At 52.1% G+C, this 16,117-nt stretch overlaps 1 protein-coding gene across 1 annotated transcript; it reads left to right on the top strand.

Annotated features, from left to right (window-relative positions):
- Window positions 1–1,186: 1,186 nt before the first annotated feature.
- On the top strand, window positions 1,187–11,065 carry POLL (polymerase (DNA directed), lambda). The gene is made up of 8 exons (XM_009698836.1): window positions 1,187–1,301; window positions 1,567–1,864; window positions 2,539–2,707; window positions 5,804–6,127; window positions 6,733–6,906; window positions 7,872–8,000; window positions 10,055–10,223; window positions 10,612–11,065. The coding sequence occupies exons 1-8, from the start codon at window positions 1,187–1,189 to the stop codon at window positions 10,974–10,976; spliced, it is 1,743 nt and encodes a 580-aa protein (XP_009697138.1). The 3' UTR covers window positions 10,977–11,065.
- Window positions 11,066–16,117: the final 5,052 nt, after the last annotated feature.

Below are 16,117 nucleotides of genomic sequence, written 5' to 3'. Positions count from 1 at the left end.
TGCGTGATTTGTCTTAGATGAGCTAAAATACTACTTGGGAAAACACTCTTCTAAGCCCTGAAAAGAACGTAGGCACCTCGAAGCTTGGAATTTTTTTGCGTGGGTTGTTTTTGGTTTTGGTTTTGTTTTTCTAATAGAAAGTATTACTGTTTTCAGAGGGCTTTTTTGGTCAAAATGTCCTGAAAACAGAAACGTTTCTGTGAAGCTGAGTTTTAGAAATGTAGCAGGGTTTCTTTTCCTCTGAAGCTGAACTCTTCCTCGCAGAAGCAAGGACTGGAGTGTAGCTTTGGGTTGGTCTTCCAGAGGATTGTGTTTAATGCTTAGCTGAGAATGTGGCTGTAGCGAGAAGACGCAGCCCGGTGGGACCATTTTTGGATCTTCCAGGCCTGTGTGATAGGTTTGTACTGGCGTGTGTGAGAAACCTCTGAGCAAAACACAAAGTGCTGCACAGAGAGGAAACCAAGTTGGTGTTGACTTAACGCTGCAGCCAGGTGGAAAGGGCTGTTGGGATATACAGCAATTCGGGGGTTTGTTTGGGCTACGGAAAGCCAAACTTCCTGGTAGCCTGGGCAGGTAGTTAAAGCTCTCAAGTTCAGTTTTGCAAGGCTTGTGATGGTAAAGCTACGGTTGTACCCATATTGAACATGGCTAGTTAATTTACTAATTTGCTGTTTCCAGCTGAAGTGGGGTTGGCAGTTTTCCTCCTGTGGCTGTATGAAACACTTGGTGTCAGTCAGCTGCTTTATCTCTTCTCGTCAGTGACTGGATTTCAGCCCTGACAGGAGAGGCATTTCCCTCTTGGGAATATGCTTAAGACATATCTGGGAAATAAAGTTGCTTCTGTTGTCTGGGCAGGAAGGAGCTCCAAACTGTTAAAGTAGTTGAACGCTTTCTATTACAAGAACTCAGCTTTAGTGGTTTCTAAGGTATTCAAGCAGGGTCTTCTTAAGTGGCTTTTTGGTGGTTTCTAACTTTTTATGACCTTGTGGGCTGCGGTTCTTGTTTCCAGGTGCCTCCCTCAGGGCAAGTGTTTTTGGAAGGCAACAACAACAAAAGAGCTCCAAACCAACAAAGACAGTGAGCAAAATGAGTGAATCTTAAGTTGTGATTGTGTAACACTGTTCTAAGCAACCTCCCTCTTTCTTACTGACATTCAGCAAGTGCACCTAAACTTCCCTCCAGGCCTATGGAGCCACAAGGGATTGTCAAAGCCTTTCCCAAGAGGAAGAAGGTGAGGGATGACTCAGGGCGAAGTGTCCCTCCAAAGATCCCAAAAGAGGAAGGAACGAGGATACCTGAGGGTAAGTCCTGCATGCCCATGACATGGAACGTAATAGTCCTACCCCATCTTGTTAACTGGAGGTGCTGTTCCCCCAAAGCTTTTTCTGTCCCCTGAGTGTGTTTTCTGTAGAGATCATGGCCAACTTGCCTTTTTCTGTCCAGCTGGTGCCTCCTAAAGACTCTCTGCCACTGTTGGTGCCATCAAATCCTATGTGAGATATGTAGCCCTGTTGGTTTGGGATGGTTTCTCTTGTCACTGAGCTCCTGCCGCTGTGTTTTTCTCAGCAGAGTGGCTGAAACCAGTCACTGCCTTTGTGTTGCAAGCTGGCATTGGCCAAGCCAGAGCAGAGATCTTCCACAAGGAGATTGTCCAGAATGGGGGTGTTGTACACAACCAGCTCTCCTCAGAGGTGACGCACGTCATTGTGGCTGAAGACATGAACTGTGACCGGGCATTTCGGCTCCTTAAATTAACCAAGCTACCTTCAAGGTTGCAGCTAGTGAAAGCATCCTGGCTAAGTGCTTGCATTAGAGACCAGAAGCTGCTGAGCACCGCTGGCTACGGTGTCTTTATCCCTCACAGGTATGCAAATGCCATGCTGTCATTCCTCCCTACAGCGCTTCTATCCTAAACTGAACAGCATTAAAATTTGACCTCTGCTCAAAATCTTGGACTGTAACTCCTTGCAGCTCCTGTGGGCATGACTCGAAGTCACTTTTCCCTATACAGACTGTGAAATTTAGTGACTTTGTGACCAGTTGCTGTTCTGGGGCAGCAAAACATGTAGTAGAGCCCAGAAGTGATAGTAGGAGTCTTATCATTTGCTACAGGTGCTAAGGGTACCTCTTCCTAGTCCATTAGTGATAACAAGGAGTTTTCTTTTAAAAATACTGAGGATTAAATGTTGTTTCTTACTTATTGCATATGAACAGTAGAGAGAGAATTGACAGCTAGGCACAAGAGGAAATAAGGAATGGAGCAGCAGACAGCCACAGGTTAGGATCAAAATGTTTTGGCAAAATTTTGGAGAAAGAGTCTAAGAGTGAGGTAGATAGGAGTGGAAGTTGCAGATTGGTGAGATGGTTGGAAATTGGGGAATTGAGCCAAGACCAGAGTAATTAATCTGTGATCTGAGAGAGTACAATTCATATGGGTTGTTTGCTCCATCCCAAAATATGCAGAAGGATTTCTCAGTCAAACTTCTGGGGGCTGAGAAGTACTCCTTCTCCTATACTAAGGCATCTGATCCATGGCAGGTACCTGGAGGAGGGACAGCTGCAGAAAGAGAAGCAGCAGCAGGTCCTGGGCAGTGAAGAGATCCAGCCCCCAGCAGAGGAGGGAGCAGTGAAACCAAGTATTGAAGCACAGGTGGAGAATTCTTCACAGCGAGGCCTGGGCATCCTTGGACAGCAGCAGCTGGCTGAGGTGAGGCTTCCCGCACAAGCCCTTCTCCTTGTGAACAGACCCTGCATGCTGTTTTTCCTGGCTAAGAGCATCCCTGTAGGGATACAATGGCAGATTTTCTCAGCAAAGGGAAGGCATTTGGGTGTTTCAGTGGGTTGGTCCTGGCAGATGCATGCTGTGGACACGATTACTGCTTCTGTTTGTCCCTTTTAGGTGTTAAAAGTAGAAACTACACCCCTTAAATTCCTGTCCCCATCAGAACATTTCCAGCTGAAGCAATCCTGGTGCTCTGATCAGGCCAAGGCTCACTGGTGATCATGTTTCCCCTGTGTCCTTTTGAGGAATATTCCCTGGCTGAGAATATCTCCCTTTCAGGAAACTGTCTCTGATATTTCATCCCGTATTCCTGCCTGAGCCATACTGACCCATTCTCCTCTCCTTGGCAAGCACCCTGTTCAGCCACATGTGCAGTGGATCAGGTTGCCACTTGAACGATTGTGGTGGTGTGCTTAAAATATCTGTGTTGGGTTATTAGTGGCCTCTGCTGTGAGTCAGCTTCTTGGACCTGCTGTTAGCTTTCTTTCCTTTCTGTGTATTTTTGCTCAAGTTTACTGAATTCTTTTTGGGCATTGGCATCATTCAAATCTATCTGTAGCAAAGTTACCCTAGACCTCTTAGAGAAGTAACTGCCTTGTAATGCTGGCATTTGTTTTCTAGCACAGTCCCAAATTTTCACAAAACCCTATAGTTACTCCCTGACTGGCAGCCCACTGAGGGCTCCTTTGTTTTAAGCTTTCTCTTGAATATGTGTAGGAGGGGGTGTCTTTTCTCCCCAGACTTACTATCCAGTGTGCTATAGGCAGAGTTAGCTGCTTCTTAACTGCATCACCTTAGGAGCTACCCCATCTTTGCTGTTTCTTGTAACTCTAATTTAGTGGCAATCATTATTAACAAATCTCACGCTTAATGGGAGAAAGGGTCTTTTGTACTGTTACGGATCCTGTGGTATCTGCCCTGCTTTCTACTCACATATACTTTGCGTGGTCAGACAACTGCTAGAGTCTGAAGTCTTATTGCCTTTTTTAAATCCCCTCAAGCAATGTTTCCTGTTAGTCAGTGCACAAAAGCAGTATTTATAGACACTTCAGTAAAAGCCCTTGTCCCAAGCTTAGGACTATGTGAGTTTGGGGAGGAGAGGAGCACCCACAGGATATACTTTAAAGACAGTACCAACCACTTTTGAGACCCAACTACAACAGTAAAACTGAAGCTGAACTCTTGGCTTAGAAGAAGCCTCCATTTAAGCACAGAATCTTTTCTAACTTCGGTGGATGTTTTTTTGCTGGGGGGTGATGAGTGTGCCAGTGTTCATACTGAACAGCGGCTGCTCTGGGAGTTCTGTGTTTGGACGTAAACTCCTGTGAGGAAACCCTGTTACCAGTCAGAGGGTAGCAACTGCTTTGTGACTGGCATCTGGATGCGGTAGTTTTCTGCAAGGCAGCCTTTGCAAGTGGTGCCAGTTATTTCCCGGCTGAGCCCTGGGGCTGTTACCCCAGGCTGCCTGCCTCCCTCTCAAGTGGCATATTGCCTCAGCTACTGGGCTTCAACTGCTATCCTGGCTCCTATGCTGTGCTCCAGACAAACCATGCACATCCCAGTCGCGCCCAGCTCTAGCAAGTCAGCTGCTGTAGGATCCTAGTTGGTTTTGCACTTATGGTTGTAAAGAGTCCATCAGCTTTGTTGGTGAAGCACAGGGAGTCGGGGGTTTATTTGCTGTTTCACCTATGTGACACTGCTGGCCAAGAGGATGGGAATTGCACACTCCAGCTGCAGAGTTCTTTGCGTTGTGGTTGGATAACATGCTCCTTAAATGCTTTTAAGGGGCTTACTAACTGATCTGAACACTCGGAGGCTTTGCTGCCCTTAGAGAGAACAGTGTCTTAAGGGACTTGCGTTTCAAGGCAAATAAAACTGCTTTAGTCTATCAAATCCTCAGTCTGACCCAGTTTTCAGAGTTATAAAACAAGATTACGAAAGGGAGACATCCTGCCTCTTCTGCCTAAAGACTTCAGCTCTGTATCTGGCCGGAATTGTGCCTCCAGACCTCCTTAGCAGGCAGAACCAGAGGTTGTAAGGATATGGCTCTGACTTGGTTAGGCTCACGCTCTGCAGAAACTCCTAAGAGGACTTGTGTGCCACATGTAATTGCTGGACTGATCCTAAACAGCCCTGTGCCTCTCAGGGTTACTTCCACAGCACAGAAGCTCTTGGATCTTTGTGGACTCCTGTGTTTGTACATCAGGAGAGAGGGGGACCCCAGTGAGCAAAGTAGTCTACAAAGCCTCTGTACGGCTTCCCACTTTTATCCCCTTTTGTTCGTTACCTGAAGCCAAGGCTTATTGTTTCTTAAGTCTACACAGAGGCATCCTAATGCTGAGGGTATCAGCAAATGTATACATTGTTTCTTTCTCCTGTCACTGAGGAATGTGGAGTCTTTTGTGTCATTCCTTCCTCCCGCTTTTCTCTTGCAGATAGCCATGGGGAAAATGAGGGAGTTGTAATTTACTACCCTGTTAAGATTTTTGTGTCCCTAACGTGAAAACAGAGTTCAATGCCTATCTCCTGTCATCTACATCATGGGGAGAAAGGTGCAGAGTCTGAATGTGAGAGATGTGTCTGTGCAGCCACCAGACCTGCCACAGGTTTCCCAGTGGGAGTAGGGAGTCAGCATCTCCCCCAGCCAGGGATTTCAGCGTTGTCATACCATACTGCTGGCAGCAGTTGCTTGCTTAACCAGTGTCGTACCTCAGTTAGGTCTCAGGGGCTTGGCTGTAGGAGGTGCATGTGTGCTTGGATCACAGGTGGGCAGCAGTCTCCAGTCTCCTGTGCTTTGTGAGAGGTGCATGTAGCTTCATGGGGTGTATGTGTAGCTTGAGGCGTGAAGAGCTATGGTGTGCATATAACCAACCGCTTCTAGAGATGGCAGTTTGAGCGCTGCATGCCCTGGAGGTTGGTTAGTGCGCTGACTTCCTACTCTCAGGAGCAGTCTTTGCTAAGGGGAAATATGTGAGGCATGCCTGTATTTTCATATGGCTGCTTTTCTACCTCTCCCTAAAGAAAGACTCTGATGATGAAGACAGCGAAGGAGAAGATGCTAGTGTCACCCAGGGAGATCTGGAAGCATTGATTTCTGGCCACTACCCTGTGAAATCATCAGAGGAGACCAGTGACAGCTCTTCCACAGTGGCCCAGCCTGCCAGCAAGTGGGTTTGTGCTCAGTCCTCCAACAGCAAGAAGGAGAATCACAACCAATGCATCACGGAGAAGCTGGAAGTGCTAGCAAAGGCCTACTCTGTCCAGGGGGACAAGTGGAGAGCCCTGGGCTACTCCAAAGCCATCAATGCGCTCAAGAGCTACCACAAACCAGTTACCTCCTACCAGGTAAAACACCTTCCCAGGGTGATGGAGCAGGGAGATAAACCTAGCTTCCTAGGTCTGTTATGAGCCAGATCCCTTCCTCTTTCTGTACATGGAATAGCTTATCTTCAAGCCTTGGGAATTCCTTCCTGTGTGGTGACTTTGATGGAAGTTGCGTAGCAAGTGCAAGTTAGGATTCATTGTCCACATGCAGTGTTTTCAGAACAGCAGAAAAGTGGAGCCCAAGCCTTTTAGGGCCAGATTTGAGCACTCATGAGACAAATGCCTTCCCCAGGCACAATGCAGAGACATTTTCACCTTGCTTTTAAGCAGCAGCAGCTGGCCACCATTCGAGATAATATGTAAAATAACTGGATGAAAGCCTGACTGACTGTGACAGTCCAGCCATTCAGTGTGCTAGTGTTTCAGTCCTGTTCTGCATGCTTGTACTGTTCCAGTTGGCATTGAATCGATGTAGCCTATGTAAGCCTGGGCTGGAGAGGAGACAGAACTAGTCCTGCCACTTACCAATCACTGATCAAATTGCTAACCAGGCTCTGAGCGGGCAGCAGGTCGCGAACGTGTCTGTGATCTTCACTTTTCCAGTAGCAGCTCTGATTTCTTGCTAGGAAGCCTGTAAAATCCCGGGGATTGGGAAGCGGATGGCAGAGAAGATACTGGAGATCTTGGAGAGTGGACACCTGCGCAAGCTGGATCACATCAGTGAGAGTGTGCCTGTGCTGGAGTTGTTTTCCAACATCTGGGGAGCAGGGGTCAAGACAGCTCAGATGTGGTATCAGCAGGTAAGTTTAGTGCCTCACACAAGAGGTTCCAAGACTGTGGTTTGGAGACTGCTGCTGAGCGTAGGAGAATTACTTTCACAAATAGTTTCCAATTGCTACTATCCACAGATAGGATTTGAATCTGATTTTATGGGAGGAGCAATGAGACTGGGTTCCGTTGTGGGTGTGTTTGGGGAGAATGGAGTGCACCCGGCTGAGACTTGAGCTTGGTTGGGGGTAGAGGAAAAAGATGTGTGATACGAGGAGTGGGGAACACACTGCCCACACTGCCTCTTCCGTTAGCATCACTGCTTGGAGCTCATCTTACACTGCTCATGGCAATGACACTGCTAAGAACCAGGCTTGAAACAGGACTTCTTGGCCATGAAAGCTCCTGATCCAGTTGTTGGCCTGGCTGGCTCCTGTAGCTCTCAGAGCAGCCATCCACCTTGTCTGGAAGTTGTAGAAATGAGGTTGAACTAGTTGTGCCAACAGGAGCAACCCAGCCTACTGGTTGGATTCCTTCTTTAAAACAGTTTGTCTCCTGAGCACAGAGCTAATGAAGCCTGGTTTCCTGTAGTGTTTTGTTTGTGACTGGATTCTTTGCTGTCTTAAAAATATGGTTGTGTTCATGCTGTAGGCCTTCCCTCATTGGGATATTCTGGGTGTTGTTCCTTTACCTGCATTACTTGTTTTGCTTCAAGCTGTAGGAACTCAGTGCCTTAAGAACAGTAGCCTTCTGTCAGGTTTAGTTAAGATTCACAGTCGTGGTGGGGTGGAGATTAGAGGTGTGTGTGGGTAGTGGGATTGCCTAAATCCCTTCTTTTAGGAACCAGGCCCTAAGTTATCTCTACATATGATCTCAGAAGCTGTGACTGACCTGGACTTGAGACGGGTTAAATACGGTCTCCTCAAATCTTAGTTGAAAGTATTTGAAGAGCAAAGTCTTGGTAGATGTTTGAATATCGTCACGTGGTCTGCACTAGGGTTTCCGGACGCTGGATGATATCCGCACCAAGGCGACTCTTACCAGCCAGCAAGCTGTGGGGCTGAAGCACTACACGGATTTCCTGGAGCGCATGCCTCGGGAGGAAGCTGCAGAAATAGAACAGACTGTGAGTAGCTTGAGCCCGGGCCCTCAGAGTGGAGTACCTGCTGGGAACTGACAGAAGGGTGCATACTGTGGAAATGTCCCTCACTGTTATAGCTGAAGCTCTTCAGCCTCTCCTCTAAGCAGGGGCAGTGCTTGGGGGACCCTTTTTGGCCATGGGCATGCAAGGCAACTACTTTGCCCTGTAGGAAGGTTCAGTCTGAGTGCCTGGCAAGGAGGAGGATACTTCACAGTTGTCAGTTCTACACACTGGTTTGAAAAAGGCTGCATGTGGCATGGTGGGATGAGCAGGTTCCCAGCTCCTCTTTCCTGCCTCTCATCTTCTCTGAGATATCTGCTTTTAGCTGAGGCCCCCGAGCTGTCTCCCTCATGCTGCTTCTCCAAAAGAAGCTGTGAGCACCCTATGATCTGGTTGTCAGTGGAAGGACAGACCGTGGATATCCTTGCTGGAAGCAAAAGGGATCCAGGTTGTGGATGGGTGCTACTTGCTCTAGTACGCCGTGGCACTCCAGGATTATGGGGTGCTAAACCAGTGTACCCTAATGTGAGCAGAGCGCTTGGGACACACACTGTCATTGCTACCCCTGTGCTCTCTGATCACCATGGAAGCAGCAACCAGCGTGACCCTGTCACTCGGCCACAGGGCCTGGCCACGAAGAATACACTCCTGCCAGGCTCCTGCTGGGGTGTCAGTCCCGTGTGCCGGATTAGCCATTTTGGTGGTGAGTGGTCCCTTTCCCAGGCAGGCTGGGTCGAGGAGCTGGCTGTTGGGGGTGGGTCTATTGTTATCTTGATGAGATTACTGTGCTCCCCTCCATACACACGCACACACCTCTGATCCAGGCCCAGGAGAGAGAATGAGGGATTAGTCACTGTCTGTGCTGCCTGTCACAGTGAGATCTGAGGAGCTTTTAGGCTCTCGGGTGGGGCTGGGAGTTTTCTAGAAATCTTCATTTAAAGCCAGAAGGGGGGCAAGGACACCAGAGGAGGGCTTGCTCCGCATGAGAAAGGCTTGTGGCTTCTTGGAGCACCTCTGGGGCAAAGGTTAATGGGTTTATCTCTTGCTAATGAAGGATGATCCCCAAGAGTGACAAGGGGCTGTGGGCATGGACACTGCCTTCCTGAACCCCAGCCTCTGTGGTAGCCTCGTCACTGGGAATTGCTGAGCCCCTAATTATTTGCTGCCAGCAGGGTGATTGGCACAATCAGACCAAGAATACTTTACTCCTGTCCAAGGACTTGGGAGCCTTTCTTAAGCATTTAATGAATGAAGCCATCAGAATTGGCACTGTCTGCACAAAACAGGAGCTGGGGTCCAGCCTGGAGGTGGCTGCATTAGGGGAAGTTCTGATGATATGTATCTGATTGCTGGCAGCAGCATGTTGGCATCCATTCAGTCTAAAATGCTGGGACATTTGTGTTTTTTCCGGGTCAGGAAGCCCAGTTCTCCTGCAAGGGCAGAGCTTCTTGGCAGGAGTGGACTCCAAGGGACACTTGCAGATTTTCTGCTGTCTTGGGACCTGCTGGGGAGGCTCTCCATGAGCCCGTCTCTGCTTCTGAAACAGGACCTGTGACCACCTCGTGTTGAACTGATTTTCTTTGTGGGCAGAGCTGGTGAGCTTTGCCCTCCTGGCCAACAGGAGAGCTGAAAAACCCCTTCTCTCCTGCTGTCTTAGAAACCAAAGGCTCTGAAAGGTTGTGCTGTACTTTGCCTCCTCAGCATTGCTGCATCGTTCTGCTTGTCCCAACCCAGTTCCAGCCCAGTGTGCCCAAGAGCTGGTGACTGATGGTAGCGCCATGGTAGATCATTGTATTGTGTAGCAGTGTGCTGGCTGTTTACAGGAATGGGTGAACACCACTCCGGCTCGTGTGGCTGCTGACAGCAGGCCAGCTTGCTTGGTGGGGCAGTTTGCCACGCCTGCCAAGTGTCTGCTCTGTATGGAGGCCCTGGAGATGCAGGACAAGCTGCAAGGCTGGCACAAGATCCTTTGCTGCCTTGATGGAAAGCGCATGAAGAGGCTGGTCTCTGACTCCTCATCCCTCTTTCTCTTCTTGGAGGTCAGACAAGCTGCCCTGGCCGTGAAGCCTGGGCTTGTGTGTGTGGCATGTGGCTCCTACCGTCGAGGGAAGCCCACCTGTGGAGACGTGGATGTGCTCGTCACTCACCCAGATGGGCAGTCTCACCGTGGGGTGTTCAGCAAGCTGCTTGACAGCCTCCACAGGAGCGGTAAGAGGGTTGGGGGCTGGCACGTGGTGCTTAAAGCTGTTCTTAGCATGGCCAAGCCGAGGAGACAATAAGGTGAATGGCATTCATTGAAGGGCAGGTGATCGCTTTTCCCGAGGATGAGACATCTCGTAAGTCCTTGAGTCTACTGCCCATGGTCCTGACCCTGCTTCAGTGGCAGCTCCGCAGCCAGTGTTAAGGAGGGAGTATTGCTGCAGCTCAGTATGGCTTCTCCTGTCTACATGAGGCTGTCAGGGCTGAGGCTGAGTTGTCCTTTGGGTCCCACAGCACATTACAAGACACCTCAACTGCTGTCTGGACAGTGGGGAGTTTGGGTTGGGGGTGTCAGTCTCTACCATTCAGCTCTTCTCTGCCTGTGTTCTCTCCCCAGGCTTCCTTACAGATGACCTGGTGAGTCAGGAGGACAACGGCGATCAGAAGAAGTACCTGGGGGTGTGCCGTCTCCCTGGGCCAGCCCAGCGTCACCGCCGGCTTGACATCATCGTGGTGCCTTACAGTGAGTTCGCCTGTGCCCTGCTCTACTTCACCGGCTCGGCTCACTTCAACCGCTCCATGCGGGCCCTGGCCAAGACCAAGGGCATGAGCCTATCGGAGCATGCCCTCAGCTCAGCTGTGGTGCGAGGCCCTGGAGGCATCAAGGTGGCATCTGGTCATATTCTGCCCACTCCCACTGAGAGAGATGTCTTCATTCAGCTGGGGCTGCCTTACCGGGAGCCCTCAGAACGGGACTGGTGACACCCGGCTGTCACCCAGCACCCTGGGCCCACTGCCGTGCTGCTGTTTTGAAGGGTGCTGTTTTCCTGAGTGCTGCTCTGTGGTGACTGCAGATTGGAGAACATATCCCAGCAAACTGGGGATCCTTGCAAATGTGACACCCTGCTGTTGGCAGAGCTGTGTGGCTTCACCCAGCAGAGGCCATGGGCTGGAACCACGCTGGAAGTGCTGCCTGATGCCACAGGCAGCTGCTGGCTACCAGAAGGGCTCACTGCCCATCCTAGCCGTGCTCTCCCCAGGGAAGCTTCAGAAGGCTGGGCTGCAGAGCCTTGTGATCAGTCCCTCCCAGTGCTTGGGAATGGAGGAAGTGGGATGCATCTTCCTCTGTGTCTGAGCACAGACACCCCAAAATCTCTGTCCTGAGCTGTGCATGAAGGCAGCAGGGGTCTGGCCTGGTCCTGGAACAGGCCTTCCCCCTTCTCACTACTGCTGGCAGCTGCTACTGCGGGAATCACAAAGGGTCCCCCTGTGCTGCTGCTGCTGCTGCGTCCTTCCTCCATCTGAGCTGACTGTGTCCTCTGATGGGTCTTGCTGCACGGGGCCGGGCTGCTGCAACTGCCACCACCTTCCCCTGGTGCCGAGTAAGCCTTGAAGGAGGCGTAGGGACCCAATGTGTTGTGCCTGCTTGCTCTCAGCCTGCTGTGTGCTGAGGATCCGCCAGTGCAGAGAGCTGTGATCCCCCTGGTCTGGCCCCAAGGGCGCTCCTTTCCTCTCAGTGTGGGAGAGGAGCAGACCTGACAGCTCGGGGAGCTGTGCTCAGGAAGGATTTGAATGTAATGGCACTGAATGTAACCCGGCAGGGCTGTGTGTTTGTGCATAGGAGGCACGGAGGCAGAGAGAAACACAAGGAGATAGTTTAGTTCTAGTTTGGGTGAAGCAAAGCTTTCCCATTTTGTTTGTGTGGAAGCCATGGAGTCATCTGCTCTTTGGGAGTGTGTGTGTGTGTTTGTGTATGCACGTACATGTGGCTGGTCCCATCAGTTCCATGGGAATGAATTTTATTTCTCAGGAAACCTCAACTACTTTATGTTCTGGAGATGAATTTCCCTAAGACATTCAGTGCTCTGTCTCCGTTACAGGTATTGCAGTGGTTCCTCCTGGCAGAGGTGCTGCTCTGTGGCATCGGCTGCCAGGAACGCCATGGTGGGCGTTTCTGTACCGGGACCCTGGGTTCCCTCTGGTCACTTTCTGGGCCTGACCTGGCCTCCTGCTCCCTTGTCTTGTGGGGGATGCAGCCACCCCCACTCTGCACTCTGCTGTGTCTTCGTCACATGCGGTGACAAGCTGTGTCTTTGCTGGTAGGACAGGGACAAGGGCATTAAACCTGATGGGTTTGCACAGTTTCTTGCTGCACCATCAGCTGTGGCTACTGGGCATCAGCAGTGGGGCTGGGGTGTTCGCTGGGGAGGTCTTGACCCCAGCAGTGTCATTTGTCAGCCCAACCTTTCTACTGAACACCTGGTGGAAATGAATGTCTTCTGGCGTGTCTTGGTGCTTTGAAATCTGAAGTATAATAAATCCCTCCTCTCTTTTTCCTTGGCCTCTCTGTCTGCTTTCTGCCCTGTAACTGCTGGGATTCTTCCCTCTGGTGGACAGGAGCCCTTCCTGTGCTGGCCCATTTCCCTGTTTTCAGTACAGGCAGGGAGAAGGCAGTGGAGACCCTCGTGCTGTTGGATCACCACTTCTGGCTGTCAGGGTAGGGAGTTGCTGGCCACCATCCTCGCATGGCAGAGTGGGTCCTGGCTCTGTCCTGGCATTGAGCTGACCACGTGGCTGAGCTACGGCTGACCGTTGCCCAGAGAAAGGAGCAATTCCTGAGCTCTGAGCCTTGGGCTGAGCTCTTACTTCAGGTGTGGAGTTAGGAAGGGATTGCTGTCAGCTTTTCTATATTCATCAAACAGTAGCATATCTGGGAGCTGGCTGCTGCTCTGCCTCCTGTTCTGTGCCCAGAACACAGCTCAGTCTCCAGAGCATGGAAATGCTTTCGTTGTCCAAGGGGAATCTGAACAGCCTGGAAGCCAAGGGAGCACGTGGAGATGAGAAGCAAGAATGATTGGCTCAAAAGGGAGATGGAGAAGCTGGAGAGGGACAGGAGCTGCTGGGGCAGACAGAAGCTGGGGCAGAGCCGGTGAGGACTGGAGCAATGGGGAGTCAGCCTCAGACCAGGGCTTGGGAGGCCCAGGGGAGCACTCTCTCCCCAGGAGATCTGTGCAGCCCAGGGACCAGCCCCAGAGAGGAGGGGGTCCCCATCCTTGGGGTCAGCCAGGCTTGGCTGGGCAGGGCAACAGCTGGCCTTGTCCAGGGCTGGGGATAGTCCTGCCCCAAAGGGGGGCTGGATGGGGGCTCCCTCTCCCTCCACTGCTGCTAGGATGATCCTGGAGGGTTTATCCTATAGCCTTATGGCTGACAGCCCTGGGCACGGGCCTATTTCTGCCTGAGCTGGGGCAGGGAGCGGAGTATAGGGCTGCTCACCTTGGCCCCTTGATGAACACAGGTTTGCTTCCAGCTCTGGATGCCGGGGCGAGCTGCTCCTGGAGGGCTGAGGCTGCCCCTCTTACCAGTGCCATGTGCTCGGGACATCACTGGAGGTGTGGGAGATGTGGCACTGCTGGTCCCCAGCTCCTTCCCCTTTGTCACCCCTCCCTCTCCAGGGCCACAATTCACACCCTGGTGCAAATGGGTGCTGCAGCAGCGCATCAAAGCCCTGACCCTGCTGTTTGTACTGCTTTTACTCGGGGGGAAGCCAGACACGGGGATGTGTGGAGTTGGGGCTGCTCAGGAGCAGGACTGTTTGCCAGCCCCTTGGGAAATGGCAGTGAGGGTGGCCCTGGTGCATCCATGTCGTGTGGAGGCTGCTGGGGAGAAGGCCTACCAGCCTCCGGCTCTGTGAGGGAAGGGGCCTGATGTCTTGTCTGTCCCCTCCCACCCCACAAATCCCTGCCCAGGAGCTTTGGAGGGGACAGAGGGCCCTCCTGTGGCCAGCTGCAGCCAGATGTGCCAAGGATGGATGGGGACCATCTCCCCTGGGTGCGGCTGCGGTGAATGCAAAGCGGCAAGAGGTGAAGGAGCAGGGCAAGGAGCTCGTCCAAAGTAGCTGGGGGTGAGATTTCTGGATGCTGAAGGCTCCTGCTTCTCCCTCATCCTGGTACCAGGGAAGAGATACGAGGGGCTGGACTGTGCTGCCCACTGGGAGTCAGCCCTGGGGCTGGGCAGTCCTTCCTGCCCTGGATGGAGGGGACAGAGCTGCCCCACACAGCCTCCTCTTTGTGCCCCTAATCCTGCCCTCTGTCCTCCCAGTCCCTTGCAGACACCAAGACAGGGCTACCTCCAGCCCAGTATCCCCTGAGGCCACATGCTCATCCAAGACCCCTCTTTTGCCCTTGCAGCAGAGCAGGACCTGGCTGCCCCCTTACTCCAACACACCTTCTGCCTCTTCTAAACCCTGGAAGGCCACGCTTGTGAAGAAGGTACAAGAGATGGGGTGCCTGGGAGGAGGTGGGTGCTGAGTCCCCAGGATGGGTGCAGACAGGGTGAGCAAAGATGGTTTTAGGCATCTCTAATGATGTGTTGCCTGATTCCTGCTTCCCAGGAAGGGGCTTCAGCTATTCCCCCTCCCCAGCACACCCCCTTCCTGCCCTCCCTGGCTGTGAGTCTGATCATCCTGAAAATTAAAAATAAACCCAAATGCAGCAGCACTTAGAGACTGAGTGGGAAGTCGAGGAGCCGGGACGGGCGCTCAGCTCCTGCTGCAGAGCCCCTCGCTCCCACCCCACCATCTCTGCACCCTCAGAGTGATTCCAGGCTGGGGACTCAGGCAATTCCTGTCCCCTTATCAAGCATCTCTCTGCCCACCCAGGGTAAAAGGAAGAAAAAGCCTGGGCCAAGTGGCTGCAGCTCTGAGTGTTAGGCAGCTCTTCCCGCTCTGGTCCCTGCCCTGTGGGACATGTTTGTCCTTGTGCAGGGATGGGAGGGTGCCAGAGCTGGGGGAAAAGGGGTGCAGAGTGGGTGGTTTGGCTCCTAACATTGGCACTTCATATTCATGAGTAAATATTTGCTAATGGTAGCACGGCCGGGCGAACGTAAGGGAGCTGCACCCCCACCGGAGCAGGCAGGGAAATGAATATGAATTTATCATGATTAGGTGAACCCAGCAGGGAGAGCGGGAGAGAGAGGGCTAGGCAAGGAGGGGGCAGGCGAAGATGGATCTGTGCAATAAAATTAAATAAGGACACCAAATAGAGTCACTTCTCACGCGCCCGCCCTCCCGCGTGCAGGGCCTCTCCCGCCTCCCGTGCTCCTTTGGCTTTGCTGATTTCTCTCTTTCCTCAAATTTATGAGACCAATTATGAAGATGAGGTTGGAAGTTCTCAGAAGTTCACTAAATGCAAAGTGCAGTCCCTGCTGTTCCCATCAAATTAATTAACCAAGCGCTATTGATGGCCGGGGTGATGTCGGCGCGGTATGGAGCACGAGGGAAGGGCTGCTGGGGTGCAGCTGAGAGTGGCTTGGTTGGGGGCAGAGCACCCTGCGGGGCATCCCCAGGGCCAACGGTTGCAGAGTGAGAGCCCTGGCTGGGCAGCAGGAGCGAGGGACGCAGCAGGGGATGCATCAGGTCCCCGGTGTCAATGCTGTGTGTCGCAGTCCCTGTTTCCAGCCCTGGTGGTCTCTGGCTGGAGGAAGAGCCACCCGAGTGATGGCAGGGCTGCCCTGGTGGGAACGTGGCATGGGTATGTGGCAGGATAATGTGCCATGTCCTGTGGTGTACGCCCACGGATACTGGTGGTCGGCATGAGCCTGTGTCTGGAGGAGCAAAACCTGGAGCCGGTGCGCTCTCGGGCACCCCAGGATTGTCCCCCCAACCAGGCAGGGAGATGCTGACCCCTATCTCATGGGGGTGGTCTGCACAGGGGCCTCACACTTGGTTGTCAAGTGACTTTCCCTATGGCTTAGCAGTGGTGGTGCAGCCAGGACAGGTTCACTGCCACCTTCTCCCTCTCCCTGAGTCCCAGCAACCCTCCCTGCCTCAATTTTCCTACCTGTGCTATGGGAAACAACCTGCCTGTGACTTGCAGGTAAGATCTTGTGAGCAGAGTGACTGCTAG

The sequence above is a fragment of the Cariama cristata genome, unplaced genomic scaffold (genome assembly GCF_000690535.1).
Source record: "Cariama cristata isolate BGI_N322 unplaced genomic scaffold, ASM69053v1 scaffold36534, whole genome shotgun sequence".
NCBI classification, from domain to species: Eukaryota; Metazoa; Chordata; class Aves; order Cariamiformes; family Cariamidae; genus Cariama; species Cariama cristata.
This window is presented reverse-complemented; position numbering and strand designations above follow the sequence as displayed.

Excerpts from the sequence above, each read along its gene's own strand:
- POLL (XM_009698836.1), top strand. The coding sequence starts at position 1,187 with ATGGAGCCACAAGGGATTGTCAAAGCCTTTCCCAAGAGGAAGAAGGTG. Across the intron at positions 6,128-6,732 it reads AACCAGTTACCTCCTACCAG|GAAGCCTGTAAAATCCCGGG; the intron begins GTAAAACACCTT and ends ATTTCTTGCTAG. Across the intron at positions 10,224-10,611 it reads TGACAGCCTCCACAGGAGCG|GCTTCCTTACAGATGACCTG; the intron begins GTAAGAGGGTTG and ends TTCTCTCCCCAG.